We start from the raw sequence: 20,908 nt of genomic DNA on the forward strand, positions 1-20,908 counted from the left end.
TCATCGCCGCCTGCACTGTGCGTGCCCAGAATAAGACTCCTCTGCAAGCTCCGGCTGGCCTCCTTCAACCACTTCCCGTCCCTCACCGTCCCTGGTCACATATATCCCTGGTCACTGGTCTCCCCCCGTCTGATGGCAACACAGTTATCCTTACCGTGGAGGACCGATTTTCCAAAGCCGCCCATTTTATTCCTCTCCCCCAAGCTACCTTCAGCCAAGGAGACGGCCCAGCTCATGGATCCATGAACTCATGGATCTCCGACCGGGGTCCTCAGTTCTAGTCCCAGTTCTGGAAGGCGTTCGGCACGCTCATTGGGTCATTGACCAGCCTGTCCTCCGGGTTCCACCCCCAGTCTAACAGCCAGTCGGAGCGAGCCAATCAGGCTCTTCACTGCCTCGTGTCCGCCAATCTCACCATCTGGAACCAGCAGCTCGTGTGGGTAGAGCACGCCTGCAACATCCTCCCTTGCTCAGCCTCTCGGGTTTTGAGTGCTCCCTGGGATATCAGCCCCCGCTCTTCCCGGAGCAAGAGGAAGAGGTCAGCATACCCTCGGCCCAGATGTTTGTCCGCCGCTGTCACCGTACCTGGAAGAGAGCCCGGTTGGCTCTTCTCAAGACCACCTCCAGGTATCGACGACAGGCGGACCACCACCGGACCCCGGCTCCCCGTTATAGTCTTGGGCAGAGGGTATGGCTGTCCACTCGGGATCTGCCCCTCCGGGTAGAGTCCCGCAAACTGTCCCCACGTTTTATCGGCCCTTTCCCCATCTCCTTGATTCTTAGCCACTCTGCTGTTCGTCTTCTGTTGCCATGTACCCTCTGTATACATCCCACTTTTCATGTGTCTAGGATTAAACCTATATCTCACAGCCCTTTGTCTCCTGTTTCCAGGTTCTGTTTCCTAGTTTTTCCCGGTTCTGACCATTCTGCCTGCCCTAACCCCGAGCCTGATTACCATCTTGTACCTGCCTGACTCTGACCTGATCACGAACCTCTGCCTGTCCTCTACCTGCCCTTTGCCTGCCCAGCATTTATAATAAATTATCTGAGAACTATACTATCCACCTCCTGTGTCTGCATCTAGGTCATATCCTGAGTTGTAATAATACAACTTTGTATTCAGGGCAAAAAGTGAATTGCTTTGCCACATGTATTGTACATTGTTGCAAACAGGATGCATGTTTTGAATATTATTATTCTGTACAGGCTTTCCTCTTTTCACTCTGTCAATTAGGTTAGTATTGTGGAGTAACTACAATGTTGTTGATCCATCCTCAGTTTTCTCCTATCACAGCCATTAAACAATGTTTTAAATTCAACATTGGCCTCATGCTGAAATCCCTGAGCAGTTTCCTTCCTCTCCGGCAACTGAGTTAGAAAGAACGGCTGGGCCTCCCGAGTGTAGTAGTGGTCCAAGGCACTGAATCTCAGTGCTAGCTGTGCCACTGGAGATCCTGGATCGAGTCCAGGCTCTGTCGCAGCTGGCCGCGACCGGGAGACCCATGGGGCGGCACACAATTGGCCCAGCGTCGTCCGGGTTAGGGGAGGGTTTGGCCGGCAGGGATGTTCTTGTCCCATCGCGCTCTAGCGACTCCTGTGGCGGGCCAGGTGTACTGTGTTTCCTTCGACATATTGGTGCGACTGGCTTCCAGGCGTTAAGAAGCAGTGCAGCTTAGCTAAGTTGTTTTTCGGAGGACGCACGGCTCTCGACCTTCGCCTCTCCCGAGTCCGTATGGGAGTTGCAGCGATGAGACAAGACTGTAACTACCAATTGGATACCACAAAAAAGGGGTAAAAGTTTTAAAAAAGAAGGGACGCCTGTATCCTTGTAGTGTCTGGGTATATTGATACACCATCCAAAGTGTCATTAATAACGTCACCATGCTCAAAGGAATATTCAGTGTCTGCTTTTTCTATTTCTACCTATCTACCAATAGGTGCCCTTCTTTGTGAGGCATTAGTAAACCTCCCTGGGCTTTGTGGTTGAATCTGTGTTTGAAATTCACTGCTCGACGGAGGGACCTTACAGATACAGTAATTGTATGTGTGGGGTACAGAGATAAGGTAGTCATTCAAAACTCATGTTAAACACTATTATTGCACACAGAGTTAGTCCACACAACTTATGTGATTTGTTAAGCACATGTTGACTCATTCATTATTTAAGCTTGCCATAACAAAGGTGTTGAATACTAATTGATTCAAGACATTTCAACTTCAAATGTTTAATTAATTTGTAGAAATGTTGAAAAACATTCTTTGTGTGTAGGTAAGTCAGTGACAAAAAAAATCTAAATTGAATCCATTTTAAATTCAGACTATAACACAACAAAGGGGAGGAAAAGTCAAGAGGTGTGAATACTTTCTGAAGTCACTGTAGATTTGTAAATGTTTTCCCCACAAGCTTTTCTTCGTGATATGTTTTACTCTGACTTCTCCTCTAGTAGCTGCATGCCTGACCCTGAATTAGCTCTAGAATTGTTCTCATAACTTTTTATCTCTCTGGCAGAAAAACAGTCCCTGTAAACGCCTTAGCGTAAGAAATATAACACATTATTAGTTCTCTATAGAACTTTCAGATCTAGTTATGCTGACAAATCAAGAAATGCTGACTCAGTAGCTGATTGGCAGCTTTTTAGGCAATTGAGAAATAGATGCACTTCCTCAATCAAGAAAGCTTGTGGTGAAATTTAGAACATTTTGGAAAACAGTTAATGCACTGTAGCGTGGAAATTCCTCTCCTTCCCTAACTAAGCAAGTTGTCAGACTGGCATCATTACTGAGAAGAATTTGATAAATAGTGCTTCAAAATCAGCATTTTATCTCGGCAGGCTTTTTAATTTGAAAGAAATTGTGGTTTAATTGACCCTGGTCAGACAGTCAACTGCCTGCCCTTCTCCCAGCCTCTAGTTGGCTCGATGGAAGTCCCGTCAACTTCTGGTGAATCTTTGTTTTCATTCCAACAACTTTCTACTTGTAATGTGCCAGACGCCTTGCGCAATATTGATGTAAAAAAAACTGGGGCTGATTTGCTTGAACCTTTCTTGCTGCAGCTTTCTGCTCCTCTGATTGCAGAATCTTAAACACACATTTTTAACCTTAGAATTATTTCTGGTACCATCCCCAGGGTCTGGAAGGCGGCCCAGATACTCCCCCTTCAAAAGGTGGTGACCTGTGCGACCAACATAATTATTGTCTGGTGTAACTGAGTCAGGTTTGTAGGCCTCCTTGCTCGCACACGTGTTTTCAGTTCTGCCCACAAATTTTCAATGGGATTGAGGTCAGGGCTTTGTGATGGCCACTCCAATACCTTGACTTTGTTGTCCTTAAGCCATTTTGCCACAACTTTGGAAGTATGCTTAGGGTCATTGTCCATTTGGAAGACCCATTTGCGACCAAGCTTTAACTTCCTGACTGATGTCTTGAGATGTTGCTTCAATATATCCACATAATTTTCCTGCTCATGATGCCGTCTATTTTGTGAAGTGCACCAGTCCCTCCTGCAGCAAAGCACCCCCACAACATGATACTGCCACCCCCGTGCTTCACGGTTGGGATGGTGTTCTTCGGCTTGCAAGCTTCCCCCTTTTTCCTCCAAACATAACGATGGTCATTATGGCCAAACAGTTCTATTATTGTTTCATCCGACCAGAGGACATTTCTCCAAAAAGTATGATCTTTGTCCCCATGTGCAGTTGCAAACCATAGTCTGGCTTTTTTTATGGCGGTTTTTGAGCAGTGGCTTCTTCCTTGCTGAGTGGCCTTTTAGCTTATGTCGATATAGGACTCGTTTTCCTGTGGATATAGATACTTTTGTACCTGTTTCCTCCAGCATCTTCACAAGGTCCTTTGCTGCTGTTCTGGGATTGATTTGCACTTTTCGCACCAAAGTACGTTCATCTCTAGGAGACAGAACGCGTCTCCTTCCTGAGCGGTATGAGAGCTGCGTGATCCCATGGTGTTTATACTTGCGTACTATTGTTTGTACAGATGAACGTGGTACCTTCAGGCATTTGGAAATTGCTCCCAAGGATGAACCAGACTGGTGGAGGTCTACAATTATTTTTCTGAGGTCTTGGCTGATTTCTTTTGATTTTTCCATAATGTCAAGCAAAGAGGCACTGAGTTTGAAGGTAGGCCTTGAAATACATCCACAGGTACACCTCCAATTGACTCAAATTATGTCAATTAGCCTATCAGAAGCTTCTAAAGCCATGACATAATTTTCTGAAATTTTCCAAGCTGTTTAAAGGCAAAGTCAACTTAGTGTATGTAAACTTCTGACCCACTGGAATTGTGATACAGTGAATTATAAGTGAAATAATCTGTCTGTAAACAATTGCTGGAAAAATTACTTGTGTCATGCACAAAGTAGATGTCCTAACCGACTTGCCAAAACTGTAGTTTGTTAACAAGAAATTTGTAGAGTGGTTAAAAAAAGAGTTTTAATGACTCCAACCTAACTGTATATAAACTTCCGACTTCAACTGTATATATAGTGTCATTGTTGTTTATTGATGTGTTCAAGCTGCAACAAACACTCAAACTGGACAATTTTATCTCAATCTCTTCATTCAAAGACTCAATCATGGACACTCGTACTGACAGTTGTGGCTGCTTTGCGTGATGTATTGTTGTCTCTACCTTCTTGCCCTTTGTGCTGTTGTCTGTGCCCAATAATGTTTGTACCATGTTTTGTGCTGCTACTGTACCATGTTGTGCTGCTGCCATGTTGTGTTGCTACCATGATGTTGTCATGTTCTGTTGTCATGTGTTGCTGCCTTGCTATCTTGTTGTCTTAGGTCTCTCTTTATGTAGTGTTGTCTCTTTTGTCGTGATGTGTGTTTTGTCCTTTATTTTTATTATCTTTTTTTTTTATCCCAGCCCCCGAAGGAGGCCTTTTGCCTTTTGGTAGGCCGTCATTGTAAATAAGAATTTGTTCTTAACTGACTTGCCTAATTAAATAAGGTTGAAAAAAATAAATGCAGGGCTCATCTGCAAAAGAGACAGTGGTCTCAGCATGACTCTGTGCTTAAATAAAAGGTTAAATAAAAAATTATAAAAGATCATTTCATGTCTCGACAAAAGGCTACTAAAACCGTCAGCATATGTTCAGTGAAGTCCATAAACATTGTTTTTCTATGACAGATTTTGATAGTCATAATACCTCTGCCAAGTGACATTCAACCTGTTCTAAAGCTACCTTCTCTTTGTGGGTGCGTGGTTGCTGGTGCCATGGTGGTGCTGAATGGTTTCTTCCAGGGTGGGGGGGACAGAAGTCTTCTCTCTCACTCAGATAGGTCAGGATGGAGCAGGTGGTACCATCCACCCCGTAGAAAGCATAGCAGAGGTCTGAGTCCCAACGGGCTTGCAGGAACTGGGAATGTAACGTCAAAGTGTTTGTGTTCGAAAAGAAAGTGATAGAGACAGAAAAATTGGTTTGGGACAACAGGTACAGGAGAAATGTTGACTTCATGGGCCCAACAACAAAAACAGATTTAGCATTTACAAGATTAACTGTCAACTAATTGTGTTGTGTCTCACCTCAACTTTCTCTGCACAGTGGGGATACACAGGGTCCTTGGGCACCTCACAAACCTCACGGAGACCTGACAAAAGAGATTGTGATATTATATAAAATTATACTTTATTTTACCAACAACTTCTGTGCTGCTCAGAGTACTCAGTGGGCAATAAACTTGAATCAGCACTCAATTCCTACACTGTAAAAATAAATGTTGATTCAATATACAATTGTAAGGCAACCAGCTGCAATAGAATTGTGAGTTTTCTTAACATTGGGCATATAGTTGAACTAACATACATTCTCAAGTTGAGTGAACATACAATTCAACTTGAAAAATAAATCTACCTTATTTGCAAATTTCCCAGTTAAAATGTAAATCTATGACAATACATTACATACAGTTGAAGTCGGAAGTTTATATACACTTAGGTTGGAGTCATTAAAACTTGTTTTTCAACCACTCCACAAATTTCTTGTAAACAAACTATAGTTTTGGCAAGTCGGTTAGGACATCTACTTTGTGCATGAGACAGATAATTTTTCCAGCAATTGTTTACAGACAGATTATTTCACTTATAATTCACTGTATCACAATTCCAGTGGGTCAGAAGTTTACATACACTAAGTTGACTGTGCCTTTAAACAGCTTGGAAAATTCCAGAAAATTATGTCATGGCTTTAGAAGCTTCTGATAGGCTAATTGACATCATTTGAGTCAATTGGAGGTGTACCTGTGGATGTATTTCAAGGCCTACGTTCAAACTCAGTCCCTCTTTGCTTGACATCATGGGAAAATCAAAAGAAATCAGCCAAGACCTCAGAAAGAAAATTCTAGACCTCCACAAGTCTGGTTTGTCCTTGGGAGCAATTTCCAAACGCCTGAAGGTACCACGTTCATCTGTACAAACAATAGTACGCAAGTATAAACACCATGGGACCACGCAGCCTTCATACCGCTCAGGAAGGAGACGCGTTCTGTATCCTAGAGATGAACCTACATTGGTGTGAAAAGTGGAAATCAATCCCAGAACAACAGCAAAAGGACCCTGTGAAGATGCTGGAGGAAACAGGTACAAAAGTATCTATACCCACAGTAAAACAAGTCCTATATCGACATAAGCTGAAAGGCCACTCAGCAAGGAAGAAGCCACTGTTTCAAAACCGCCATAAAAAAGCTAGACTACGGTTTGCAACTGCACATGGGGACAAAGATTGTACTTTTTGGAGCAATGTCCTCTGGTCTGATGAAACAAAAATAGAACTGTTTGGCCATAATGACCATCGTTATGTTTGGAGGAAAAAGTGGGAGGCTTGCAAGCCGAAGAACACTATCCCAACCGTGAAGCACGGGGGTGGCAGCATCATGTTGTGGGGGTGCTTCGCTGCAGGAGGGTCTGGTGCACTTCACAAAATAGACGGCATCATGAGGTAGGAAAATTGTGTGGATATATTGAAGCAACATCTCAAGACATCAGTCAGGAAGTTAAGGCTTGGTCGCAAATGGGTCTTCCAAATGGACAATGACCCCAAGCATACTTCCAAAGTTGTGGCAAAATGGCTTAAGGACAACAAAGTCAAGTTATTGGAGTGGCCATCACAAAGCCCTGACCTCAATCCCATTGAAAAGTTGTGGGCAGAACTGAAAAAGCGTGTGCAAGCAAGGAGGCCTACAAACCTGACCCAGTTACACCAGCTCTGTCAAGAGGAATGGGTCAAAATTCACCCAACTTATTGTGGGAAGCTTGTGGAAGGCTACCCGACACGTTTGACCCAAGTTAAACAATTTAAAGGCAATGCTACCAAATACTAATTGAGTGTATGTAAACTTCTGACCCACTGAGAATGTGATGAAAGAAATAAAAGCTGAAATAAATCATTCTCTCTACTAATATTCTGACATTTCACCTTCTTAAAATAAAGTGGTGATCCTAACTGACCTAAAACAGGGAATATTTACTAGGATTAAATGTCAAGAATTGTGAAAAACTGAGTTGAATTTGGCTAAGGTGTATGTAAACTTCCGACTTCAACTGTATATCATAAAGCCTTTCTTTGAGGGCCTAGTTACAACCTAATGCACTGGTCTGAAACTCCTGATTTACAGGCCACATCAAGCCTGTAAGTCACATAATGCTGGCTTGCAAAGTGATGTGTAATTCCTATTGGAATCCAGCCAGAGTGAGGATATCTTTTAATTGCCTGCAACCTGCATTGAGAATGACTGCCAGGGTAGGGAAGATTGATTATTGAGTCTACCTAAAGCTTATAAATTGGATCAGCCATCTCAGTAAGGGAAAAAGTTAAACTACTAACAGATTGGATTTATTTTGAAAAATGTTTGTTATTATGTTTGTGTGGTAGGGATGTAACGATTCACAGATATGCATCGGTCCCCGGTTCAAATGTTTAAGATACAAGTGCATTGGTAAAGGTGCTTCGACAAAGTATATGTTTTTTATTTTTAATACATTTGCAAAAATTTCAAAAAATCTGTTTTGACTGCATTATGTGTGTAGATTGATGTGTGTAAATTAACTTTAATAATGGAACACTAGTAACTTTAATAATGTTTACAGACTGCTTTACTCATTTCATATGTATATACTATATTATATTCTACTGTATGCAATGCCACTAAGACATTGCTCGTCCTAATATCTCTATATTTCTTAATTCCGTTCTTTTACTTTTAGATGTGTGTATTGTTGTGAATTGATAGATATTACTGCACTGTTGGAGCTAGAAACACAAGCATTTCGCTACACCCCCAATAGCATCTGCTAAATATGAGTGTGTGACCAATAACATTTTATTTGAAGTGAGCTAAATTTTAAAAAGTTTGTTGAGTAAAATTACAAATGTATGTTTGCTCAAAACCACGCCCACCCCGTTCAAGAACAATTCGATATGTATTTAGATACACGGGCCCGATGCAGGAACGATACGTTTTAGTTTCAAACGATTCGGTGCGATTCGATTTGATTAAAAAAGTGTTAGGGCTAGTAATGTATCAATATTTATCTTTAAAAATGATCTATGACATAGCCAATGAATATATAGCACAACTTTGGATTTCACCCCATCTCATAATCAAATGGTTCAGACCTTTAGGATGTTTTGACCAACTTAGAGTGAGCTTCTCTTCTTCTCCCGCTACGACCATGCAGTCCGGGTAGCAAAAGTGATTGCTGTCCTCCTTATGAAATTAGCAACTTTACCCTGTATATGTAAAAATGACCATATATAGTGCATTCGGAAAGTATTCAGACCCCTTGACTTTTTCCACATTTTGGTATGTCACAGCCTTTTTCTAAAATTGATTAATTTAGCAGATGTTATTGGGGGTGTAGTGAAATGCTTGTGTACCTAGCTCCAACAGTGCAGTAGTATTTAACAATTCACAACAACACACACAAATCTAAAAGTAAAATAATGGAATTAAGAATATATAAATATTAGGACGAGCAATGTAGTGGCATTGACTAAAATACAGTAGAATAGAATACAGTATATACATATGAAATGAGTAAAGCAGTATGTAAACATTATTAAAGTGACTAGTGATTCCATGTCTATGTATATGGGGAAGCAGCCTCTAAGATGCAGGGTTGAGTAACCGGGTGATGGCTATTTAACAGTCTGATGGCCTTGAGATAGAACCTGTTTTTCAGTCTCTCGGTCCCAGCTTTGATGCAGCAGTTTGTTGATTCAACGTACAATTGTAAGGCAAAAGCTGCAAAAGGATTATGAATTTCCTCAACATTTGGGCATATAGCTGAACCAACATACAGTGTTGCCTTCCAAAGGCAAACATGAGTTAGTAATTCGACTCAACAAGTTTTTATACTCACTACGAGCAAAGTTTGTTGAGTGAAACTTTTTTTGAACACGCATTAGCTGAATTTGGTGTCCTTTCAAAGTCTACCCAACTCAGAATAACGCTGATTGAGCAATTGGTTAAATTGGCTTTTTTACAGTGTAGCATTCTATAGCATGAGAAGAAACCCACTGTGTTCCCAAAGAGGCCCCTTCCCGTAAGCACTCCACCTTCTTCCCCCTAGTGTCAATCACACACACACACACACACACACACACACACACACACACACACACACACACACACACACACACACACACACACACACACACACACACACACACACACACACACACATACACATAACGTCAAACACACACACCTAACCCACCTGCCTACCCAACCCCAAACATTCTCCTTTACAATGCAGACCGTGCCAAAACACACAGGCCGTAGCTGTGTAAAACAACCTTGTAAAATGGGCAGAAAATAAAATAAAATCCCAGTCACAGCCAAGGTGCAAAGCACGAAAAAGCTGATGAGAAGATGAAAAAAAATCTGCATCTGAAAAAACACGCGTACGAGTCAACAGGCCATTGAAAGGACTCCTGGGTAATTTGATCGCTCTTTATGGGGTCTGAGGTAATGTGAGGGGAAGAGAGGCGGGTCGGGAAGGAGGGTGGGCTGCTCGTGGTGAGAAGTGTGTGTGTGGGGGGGGGGGTTGTGTGGCCTGCGTTGTATGAATCACCTTATTCAGGGTTTGTGAGCATTCACTTTCTCTCTTCGCTCTCCCTCTCTTTCATTCGCTCTCTCTCTCCCTCCCTCTCGCTCTATCCCTTTGCCTCCCTCCCCAGCTCCCTCCATCCGTCCTCACGTGGCTGGGTCGGCCAGTAACCCGACTCTCACCTGACACCTCTCCGGGGGGGGGGGGGGGTTTAGGGGAGACGGCTGCTCCACACACACACACACCACCATACACACACAATCACACACACACTCCGCCAGCATAGCTAGCTCTCTGGGACTTGTTAAACCCCTTATTCATCGGCCTTAAGGACTCCCTCCCTCATATTCACCTGTAGTCTCTCACCTTTGACCCCTACTGGCCAACGACCATCCCTTCTAGAATCTCAGGCTATTAACTTCACTATGTTGTTAATCTTTGAACTTGAACTATTGCACAGCCCTGAACTGCGGCCTCGAGTAACAATATCAGAGTCCCTCCAGCCAATCTCAAATGCACTATAGTCAACCAATAGTTTTATTGTGGTGTTATGGGGAGACTGGCTGCATTGGCTTAAATCAGGTGCCAAGTCCAACAAAAGCATGTAGTCATTGCATCTTCACTAATGTGCTATGATATGATATATTATATGCTATGTTACTGGTATGACGTTCTATGATAATATACACTGAGTGTACAAAACATTAGGAACACCTTTCCATTACATTTTTGGCCATCAAGGAAAACGCTATGTCTGGCGCAAACCCAACACCTCTCACCATCCCGAGAACACCATCCGATGTTTTTCATCGGCAGGGACTAGGAAACTGGTCAGAATTGAAGGAATGATGGATGGCGCTAAATTTTTATAATTTTTTTATTTCACCTTTATTTAACCAGGTAGGCTAGTTGAGAACAAGTTCTCATTTACAACTGCGACCTGACCAAGATAAAGCGAAGCAGTGCGACACAAACAACAACACAGAGTTACACATGGAATAAACAAGCGTACAGTCAATAACACAATAGAAGAAAAAAAAAGTCTATATACAGTGTGTGCAAATGGCGTGAGGAGGTAGGCAATAAATAGGCCATAGTAGCGAAGTAATTACAATTTAGCAGATTAACACTGGAGTGATAAATGAGCAGATGATGATGTGCAAATAGAGATACTGGTATGCAAAAGAGCAGAAAAGTACATAAAAACATATGGGGATGGGATAGGCAGATTGGGTGGGCTATATACAGATGGACTATGTACAGCTGCAGCGATTGGTTAGCTGCTCAGATAGCTGACGTTTAAAGTTAGTGAGGGAAATATAAGTCTCCAGCTTCAGCGATTTTTGCATTTCGTTCCAGTCACTGGCCGCAGAGAACTGGAAGGAAAGGCGGCCAAAATAGGTGTTTGCTTTGGGGATGACCAGTGAGATATACCTGCTGGAGCGCGTGCTACGGGTGGGTGTTGTTATCGTGACCAGTGAGCTGAGATATGTAGCGAGGGCCAGCCAACTAGAGCATACAGGTCGCAGTGGTGGGTGGTATAAGGGGCTTTGGTAACAAAACGGATGGCACTGTGATAGAATACAGGGAAATTCTTGAAGGAAACCTGTTTCAGTCTTCCAGAGATTTGAGACTGGGACGGAGGTTCACCTTCCAGCAGGACAATGACCCTAAGCATACTGCTAAAGCAACACTCGAGTGGTTTAAGGGGAAACATTTAAATGTCTTGGAATGGCCTAGTCAAAACCCACACCTCAATCCAATTGAGAATCTGTGGTATGACTTAAAGATTGATGTACACCAGCGGAATCCATCCAACTTGAAGGAGCTGGAGCAGTTTTGCCTTGAAGAATGGGTAAAACTCCCAGTGGCTAGATGTGCCAAGCTTATAGAGACTTATAGAAATGCTGCAAAAGGTGGCTCTACAAAGTAATGACTTTGGGGGGGTGAATAGTTATGCACACTGTTTTTTTGTCTTATTTCTTGTTTGTTTCACAAATATACATATTTTGCATCTTCAAAGTGGTAGGCATGTTGTGTAAATCAAATGATACAACCCCCCCCCAAAATCTACTTTAATTCCAGGTTGTAAGGCAACAAAATAGGAAAAATGCCAAGGGGGGTGAATACTTTCACATGCCAATGTAATGTTTGGTATACTCAGTGTATAATAATATATGCCATTTAGCAGACGGTTTTATCCAAAGCAACTTACAGTCATGCATGCAGACATTTTACATGCGGGTGGCCCCAGCGGAATCAAACCCACGACGCTTGGTGTTGCAAGCGCCATGATCTACCAACTCAGCAACACAGGATCCAACTGTAACTATAGGTCTCTGTTATGGTAACCTTCTCTAGCTGATGCTATATGATGTAGTTCCAATGTGGTTCCAAGTTCGGGGTTTGATTCCTGCATGGCCCCTCTGTACTGTAAGTTGCTTTTGATAATAAATGTATGCCTACAAAACAACAATATTGTATTATTACTAGTGAGAGAAAGGCTATGACCAGGGCTGGTTGTGGTCCTACCTGTCTGCGGTCTATGGTCGTCTTGTGGTCGTGGTGTGTGGGGCTGATGACCGAGGCTTTCCAGCTTCTGGGCCATTCTCTGTAGCTCTCTCTCCACGGACCGCACCAAGCCCTCCTGGTCCTGCCGGAGACTGGGTGACCACACAATCACGCACACACACACCCACATGAGACTCACCAGAAACATGTAGTTTCAGTGCTGTGTGTCTGATATAATGTTGAATTTATGTATTGAATATCCAATAACATTATTTTAACTACTTTGTCTGAGTGTGGATGTGTGTTAGGAGTGTAGATGTACCTTTGCAGAAGGTTGGTAAGTTCCTCTTTAGCAGGCTGGGGAGCGTCTCTCTCCCTCGCTAGCCGCTGCACCTGAGAGCTCAGAGCCTCTAAGCGTAGAGCCAGTCTTCGCACGCTGTTACCATGGTGACCTGGGGGATGATTGACAGCACAGAAAGTTGATATTATACACTGAGTGTACAAAGCATTAGGAACACCTGCTCTTTCCATGACATTGACTGACCAGGTGAATCCAGGTGAAAGCTATGATCCCTTATTGATGTCAGTTGTTAAATCCACTTCAATCAGCGTAGTTGAAGGGGAGGAGACAGGTTAAATGATTTTTAAGCCTTGAGACAATTGAGACATGGATTTTGTATGTGTGCCATTCAGAGGGTGAATGGACAAGACAACATATTTAAGTGCCTTTGAAGGAGGTATGGTAGTAGGTGCCAGGCGCACCGGTTTGAATGTGTCAACAACTGCAACACTGCTAGGATTTTCATACTCAACAGTTTCCCGCGTGTCTCAAGAATGGTCCACCACCCTAAGGACACCCAGCCAACTAGACACATTTGTGGGAAGCACTGGAATCAACATGGGCCAGCATCACTATGGAACGCTTTTGACACCTTATAAAGTCCATGCCCCAATGAATTGAGTAGGTTCTGAGGGGAAAAGGGTGTGCAATTCAATATTAGGAAGGTGTTCCTAATGTTTTGTACACTGAATATATGTATATAGTCAGGATCTATTCCGTTACCATGTGACCTGAGTCTCTCTTTCTTTGGTCAGGTCACATGGTCAGGGGAAATCCTGGCCCTGATCTGGTAACATACTGTATTGCACAGTAAAATAGCGCATACTCATTGAATATAATATTCACATCCTTTTTCACAGTCCATGTTATAATGGCACAGTGAGAAATACACTGAATTCTGAGACATGGACAAATAATGGCATTAATCAAACATTCCAAATGGAAACCCCTGTATGGACCACCTGTACACACATCATATTGTAAATGTCATAGCCAATCAGGCCCTGTCCTAAAATAAAATATCAGATTACATCATTATCATCAACAGATTACGTAACGCCATCTATTTTAGTTGAATTGAGTGATTATGGTCGTTCATTTTCCATATTACATGCACCTAGTGCGAGGACTTTAATTTATTTTTTACAGTGAGACTGAAATGTTCAACATGCCTATTTTAGGACAGATGGCAAAGAGTCATAATTCCTGGCATGAAAATATTGTTGGAGTGGTAACTGGAGCTCTTCACATAATTACGCTATTCTCACGTGGCTTTGTGGTTTCAGAACCCCCCCCCCCCCACAGACACACACACACACACACACACACACACACACACACACACACACACACACACACACACACACACACACACACACACACACACACACACACACACACGCGCAGGAACGACACACACAAATAGACATACACATGGGCACACACACCCACACACATAGACACACTCCTAAACATAAGTGAATGTTTACACAGACGCCATAACGGGTAACGCTGGCCCTTGACTCAACTTGATGACATCACCCTCAGAACTAAAGTCATATTGAGGTCAGGTTCATTTCAATATTCTCGCCCTAACACTGCCATTTCATATCAGTCAGAGATGCAACTTTTACTGTAAGACACTGCCCATCATCATGTGTAGTGCTCTTTGTACACTATGCTCTAGCGTATGCCAAAACACATTGCAACATGAGTGGTCTCAATATTGATTGCCTTGTATGAAACTAGGCCATTTGAATTCTCTGCTGGATCTCCCCCAAAATGTGGATGACCTATGCTCCCAACAGAAGGTAAAAAGAGTTTACAGTGAGAGAAAGTACTTACTATGGCACAATAAAAAGAGGCGATTTAGAAAGAACACCCATGATATATTATACTATACTGAATCTACCATAACTACGTCCTTTTACAAGCATTTTTTTGGTTTTCAGGCTACACGCCTACATGTTCCAAAAAGTGTTCTTTAAGCTATTCCCATAGGATAACCATTTTTGGTTCCAGGTAGAACCCTTTTTTGTTCCAGGTATAAACGCAACATGTAAAGTGTTGGTCCCATGTTTCATGAGCTGAAATAAAAGATCCCAGAAATGTTCCATATGCACAAAATAGCTTATTTCTATCAAATGTTGTGCTTAAGTTTGTTGACATCCCTGTTAGTAAGCATTTCTCATTTGCTAAGATAATCCATCCACCTGACAGGTGTGGCATATCAAGAAGCTGATTAAACACCATGATCATTACACAGGTGCACCTTGTGATGAGGACAATAAAAGGCCACTCTAAAATGTGCAGTTTTGTCACACAACACAATGCCACAGATGTCTCAAGTTCTGGGGGAGCGTGCAATTGGCATGCTGACTCCAGGAATGTCCACCAGAGCTGTTGCCAGAGATTTGAATGTTCATGTCTCTACCATAAGCCGCCTCCAACGTCGTTTTAGGGAATTTGGCAGTGCGTCCTACCGGCCTCACAACCGCAGACCACATGTAACCACACCAGCCCAGGACCTCCACATCCGGCTTCTTCACCTGCGGGATCGTCTAAGACCAGCCACCCAGACAGCTGATGAAACTGTGGGTTTACACAACCAAAGAATTTCTGCACGAACTGTCAGAAACCGTCTCAGGGAAGCTCATATGCATGCTTGTTGTCCTCACCAGGGTCTTGACCAGACTGCAGTTCGGCATCTTAACCGACTCCTGTCGGCAAATGCTCATCTTCAATGGCCACTGGCACGCTGGAGAAGTGTGTTCTCCACAGATGAATCCCGGTTTCAACTGTACCGGACAGATGGCAGACAGCGTGTATAGCATTATGTTGGCGAGCGGTTTGCTCATGTCAACGTTGTGGACAAAGTGCCCCATGGTGGCGGTGGGGTTATGGTATGGGCAGGCATAAGCTACGGACAACCAACACAATTGCATTTTATCGATGGCAATTTGAATGCACAGAGATATCGTGATGAGATCCTGAGGCCCATTGTCCTGCCATTCATCCACCGCCATCACCTCATGTTTCAGCATGATAATGCAAGGCCCCATGTCGCCTGGGTCCTGGACTTTCTGACGGGCCGCCCCCAGGTGGTGAGGGTAGGAAACAACATCTCCACCCCGCTGATCCTCAACACTGGGGCCCCACAAGGGTGCATTCTCAGCCCTCTCCTGTACTCCCTGTTCACCCACGACTGCGTGGCCATGCACGCCTCCAACTCAATCATCAAGTTTGCAGACGACACTACAGTGGTAGGCTTGATTACCAACAACGACAAGACGGCCCACAGGGATGAGGTGAGGGCCCTTGGAGTGTGGTGTCAGGAAAAAAAACTCACACTCAACGTCAACAAAACAAAGGAGATGATCGTAGACTTCAGGAAACAGCAGAGGGAGCACCCCCCTATCCACATTGATGGGACAGTAGTGGAGAAGGTGGAAAGTTTAAATTCTTCGGCGTACATATCACGGACAAACTGAAATGGTCCACCCACACAGACAGCGTGGTGAACAAGGCGCAACAGCAGGAGGCTGAAGAAATTTGTCTTGTCACCAAAAACACTCACAAACTTTTACAGATGCACAATCGAGAGTATCCGGTCAGGCTGTATCACCGCCTGGTACGGCAACTGCTCCGCCCACAACCGTAAGGCTCTCCAGAGGGTGGTGCGGTCTGCACAACGCATCACCAGGGGCACACTATCTGCCCTCCAGGACACCTACACCACCCGATGTCACAGGAAGGCCAAAAAGATCATCAAGGAAAACAACCACCCGAGCCACTGCCTGTTCACCCCATTATCATCCAGAAGGCGAGGTCAGTACAGGTGCATCAAAGCTGGGACCGAGAGACTGAAGAACAGCTTCTATCTCAAGGCCATCAGACTGTTAAACAGCCATCACTAACATTGAGTAGCTGCTGCCAACATACTGACTCAAATCTCTAGCTACTATATTGGATGTAATAAATGTATCACTAGTCACTTTAAACAATGCCACTTTATATAATGTTTACATACCCTACATTACTTATCTCATATGTATATACTGTACTCTATACCATCTACTGCATCTTGCCTATGCCGTTCGGCAATCACTCATCCATATATTTATATGTACATATTCTTATTCATTCCTTTACACTTGTGTGTGTATAAGGTAGTTGTTGTGAAATTGTTAGATTACTTGTTAGATATTACTGCACGGTCGGAACTAGAAGTACAAGCATTTCGTTACACTCGCATTAGCATCTGCTAACCATGTGTACGTGACCAATAAAATTTGATTTGATTTGGTTGTTCAAAGGGTTCTCCTATGGGGACAGCCGAGGAACCCTTTTAGGTTCTAGATAGCACCTTGTTTCTAAGAGTGTAGACATAGACCGCCCACTATAACGGTCGCTAGCCAAACATACTGTAAAACAAACATCACATAATGTCGTTTGTTCCACTTCCACTCAATGCCTCTGGCTGACCTAAAGCAGTAGTCCTTTTCCTTGTTTGACGAACCCCATGGTATACATAATAAGCGTACAGCAACCTAACCAGCCAGACTGCAGCAGACGGCCAGAAAAACAAGTCAACCAGGGGCGTAGTAAAAAGTAAATGTGTGTTTAAGAGGCCTGTCAGTTCGGCTTTAAGGGGCTATTTGGGAGGGCCGATCAAGGACTTCCTGATTGAGACATTAGCATTTGCACAAACGTAGAGTGGTCTATAAAATGTTGGGCTGGCCTGGCGCTGAATAGCTAGTATTGAGTAAACGCGGTAATCGGACAATAAAATAGTACTGTAATATTTTGGGCTAGGGTGTCGGTGGTGTGGGGTTACCGGTGTGTGTGCGTATACACTGGTTATAGACCCACAGGGAGGTTGTAGATGTGGGGTCCGGGGGTCTGAGGATAGGGGTTAAACAGAAACCCCTTTGGGATTGGCTATCTACCCAATGACACATACAGGAAGGAACCCTATGATGGTGATGTCACCCCCTATCCACCCCCTATCCACCCCCTGCCTGTTTACTCAGCTGACAGTTACTGCATCACTCCTCACCAACCATAGGACTACAGGAAGGAGTGGCAAAGAGAGAGAGAGAGAGAGAGAGAGAGAGAGAGAGAGAGAGAGAGAGAGAGAGAGAGAGAGAGAGAGAGGAGTCCACACTAGAAAATATCTTAACACAGGTGTCAGCATAGTTCTCAGTCATGTAAAGCATTTCACTATCTAATCTACTCCTCGAAAGAGTAGGACCATAGAAATACAGTATAATGACTGTAGATTATATTTCTATGCTTGGGACACTTACCCTGTTCCTCGGGAGACCTCCCTGCACCTGCCGGCTCCTCTCTGGTCATCTCTGGAGGCACCCAGAGGCTCTGCAGCAGCAGGGTGAGCAGAGAGACAGAAAGACACAGCACCAAGCAGCCACTGGAGACAGACAGGAGGACAGACGGACATGGGTTAGCGTTGGGTTTAGCAGAAATCATCACTACACTAAACTAACTACCTCTACTAGTAATGTAATTGCAATGAACTTATATTTAGCTTCGACTCATGGTATCATATTGTGTATCATGTAGTGCCACGTAGGAGGGGTACCAAGTTTGCCCTAAAGTCATGTAATTCGTTGTGGTGATCTCCGTGTAGTCTCAGTTTGTCCTGCACTGAGCACATTGAGAAGAAGAGGGAATTAACTTGTTCCATGGACAGACTTCAAGTAAGAGCGGTTCTCTTTGTCATAACAAACAGCTGGAGAGTGACGTGCTGTCATGGCGTGAGAGCGACTTGAGCAAGCGACTCCTTTGGGGTTTGGGTTTTTACTGGGGCAGAAGAGGACTGGGCTTTTCGTTGGAGCAAATCGGCTACGAAGAGTGTGTTCCAGAAGTGAAACGCACTCGGGCCAAGCCAAACACGCGGCCAAACTCAGCACTCAAGCCGATTCAATTCAATTGAATTCAATTGTATTAGTAAAGCTCTCCATATAGAGAAATCTGTCAAAGAGATCTCAGCGACTGGCCCAGGTATTTGCGAAAACAACATCCACTATAGGGCTACCAGCGACAAAGAAAAAACTTGAAAATAAGAGTTACAGGATGATACCATGTAGTTCAACACTTAGTAAATCCATTGTTTGTGGGTCCAACAGTCAGTCAAGTCTACATTATAGTCCATTTACCGTACGTTCAGTCAACTCCTGATAAGTGCGATGTAACTGGCATGACAAACATGCAATATACACATGCCGATATCCAGAGATCTGAACACTTATCAGATGTGTGAACTATTTATAAGGAGTCAACCGTATTCCTACACAGTAGATCTAGTCTTAATCAATTGTTAGGCTTTTGGGATGAGCCCTTACCTCCGGGGTCGCAGTGTAAACCGCATGATCCAGAGTCAAGATGTGGGCCTGACTGTCAAAACAGAAAATCATACATTAGAAGAAATAAGAATTATTATCAGTCAATAGTGCAATAACTTGGAAAAAGAAACGCAGAGATGCTGCCTCTAGTAATCTTTTCTTTCTTTTTTTCACTGTTCTCAAAAGTGAAGATAAGGCAGATAGGGTCAAAATGGTTTCCTTTGTGTAGAAGATCACCATTCAGTCCAAAACACCACATCACGGACAGTTGGATCATAGTTTCCATTTACACTGATGGGAATATATTAATCCCCTTCCATATTCAGTCATAGTTTTGACGAGGCGTAAAAGTGGCTCAACGTGTGCCTTTGTGTTTCCTATTGAAAGTTAATGATACACTGATAAATGTCACAAACTGTGCCAATACTTCAGTCCCTTTGTTTTGTTACTCTGTGTGGTCTATAAGCCAGAGTTATAAAGACATTGGAACAGCTAGGCGTACTCACCGATTCAGCGCAGACACACACACAAACACACACACAGACCACACAAACACTCTAAGGCTCCGTCACGACCGGGCAGCAACCTCCTCCATCGCTCCCTCTTTCAAAAAAGACCTGATAAAAAAAAGCTGGAGAAAACGCGGGGCTGGAAAGTCTCATTTGTTTTTTGTCTCTTTCCCTCCTTCTCTGGCCTCCTTTTCTCTGTCCCTAGGCCTCTGGGTACGCATCCTGCGGTTGTCAAGGAAACCTGATTCCCCTCTTGAGAACACAATACCCATGGTGCTGCTGGGGCCTTTCACAGATACAATAGAGCTCACGCTATTGGGTGACACGGCCTCTTTCAGCCCTACCGCCCAGAATAAAAAGCCCTATTTGTGAATGGAAACACAATTGAACTAGGGAATCTACTTGCTACTCCAGCCTATTTGAATGTCTTAGAGGGCATATTATGAAATTTAACACATAAATTAACACATAAATTAACTAATTTCATTGCCAAAAGCAAGCAAATAAGAAAAACACAACGTTGTGCCTTATGATAGGCTTGCATATCAATAATACTTCTCTCTATTATTCCAGTTTACTCACACACACACACATACACCACACACACACCACTTCAGGTCGCACACACAAGACTTTTGAAGGACATCTGGCCTTAGAAATACCAGAGGAGAGGAGTTTAGACTGCAGGAGACAATTAGTAGTTGGACAGATATAGCATGTGCAGTTCTTCATGCAGCCTGAAGAGGGCAGCCTAGTCCCAGTTTTGATAGGCCTATTTCCTGTTGTAGGTTGGTAATGATCCTTCTTTAGGTTATTTTTGTAGGGGAAACTCAACTACCATTGGAATGAGAAGACTAAAGATTATATCCCTCTCAGTTTGTATCCACATGTTTAAAGTTTTTAGTGTAATGAAATAAGGAAATGAAACTAATGTCCCATTACCACCCTCCCCTGATCGGAGGACAACTTTATCAATGTGAAATGTCAATGTCACTTTAATGTCACAGGGTCTTTATAGTAGGTATAATATGGTCATTGTGACAATTGCACACAAACTGGTAATGCAATTAACATTGAACGTCTTTAAGTTCAACTTGGCAAACAAACATCTCACT

At 43.3% G+C, this 20,908-nt stretch overlaps 1 protein-coding gene across 1 annotated transcript in view; it reads right to left on the reverse strand.

Annotated features, from left to right (window-relative positions):
- LOC120045761 (alpha-1,6-mannosylglycoprotein 6-beta-N-acetylglucosaminyltransferase B-like) overlaps positions 1 to 19,310 on the reverse strand; it is a 37,007-nt gene extending 17,697 nt beyond the window's left edge. The window contains exons 1-6 of the mRNA XM_038990693.1: positions 19,285 to 19,310; positions 18,229 to 18,350; positions 12,902 to 13,031; positions 12,601 to 12,731; positions 5,545 to 5,609; positions 5,204 to 5,377 (exon numbers count right to left, since the gene is read on the reverse strand). Of these exons, the coding sequence (XP_038846621.1) occupies positions 5,204 to 5,377; positions 5,545 to 5,609; positions 12,601 to 12,731; positions 12,902 to 13,031; positions 18,229 to 18,350; positions 19,285 to 19,310 (648 nt within the window). The remainder of the gene's footprint in view (positions 1 to 5,203; positions 5,378 to 5,544; positions 5,610 to 12,600; positions 12,732 to 12,901; positions 13,032 to 18,228; positions 18,351 to 19,284) is intronic.
- Positions 19,311 to 20,908: the final 1,598 nt, after the last annotated feature.

This window comes from Salvelinus namaycush, chromosome 4, assembly GCF_016432855.1.
Source record: "Salvelinus namaycush isolate Seneca chromosome 4, SaNama_1.0, whole genome shotgun sequence".
Lineage (NCBI taxonomy): Eukaryota > Metazoa > Chordata > Actinopteri > Salmoniformes > Salmonidae > Salvelinus > Salvelinus namaycush.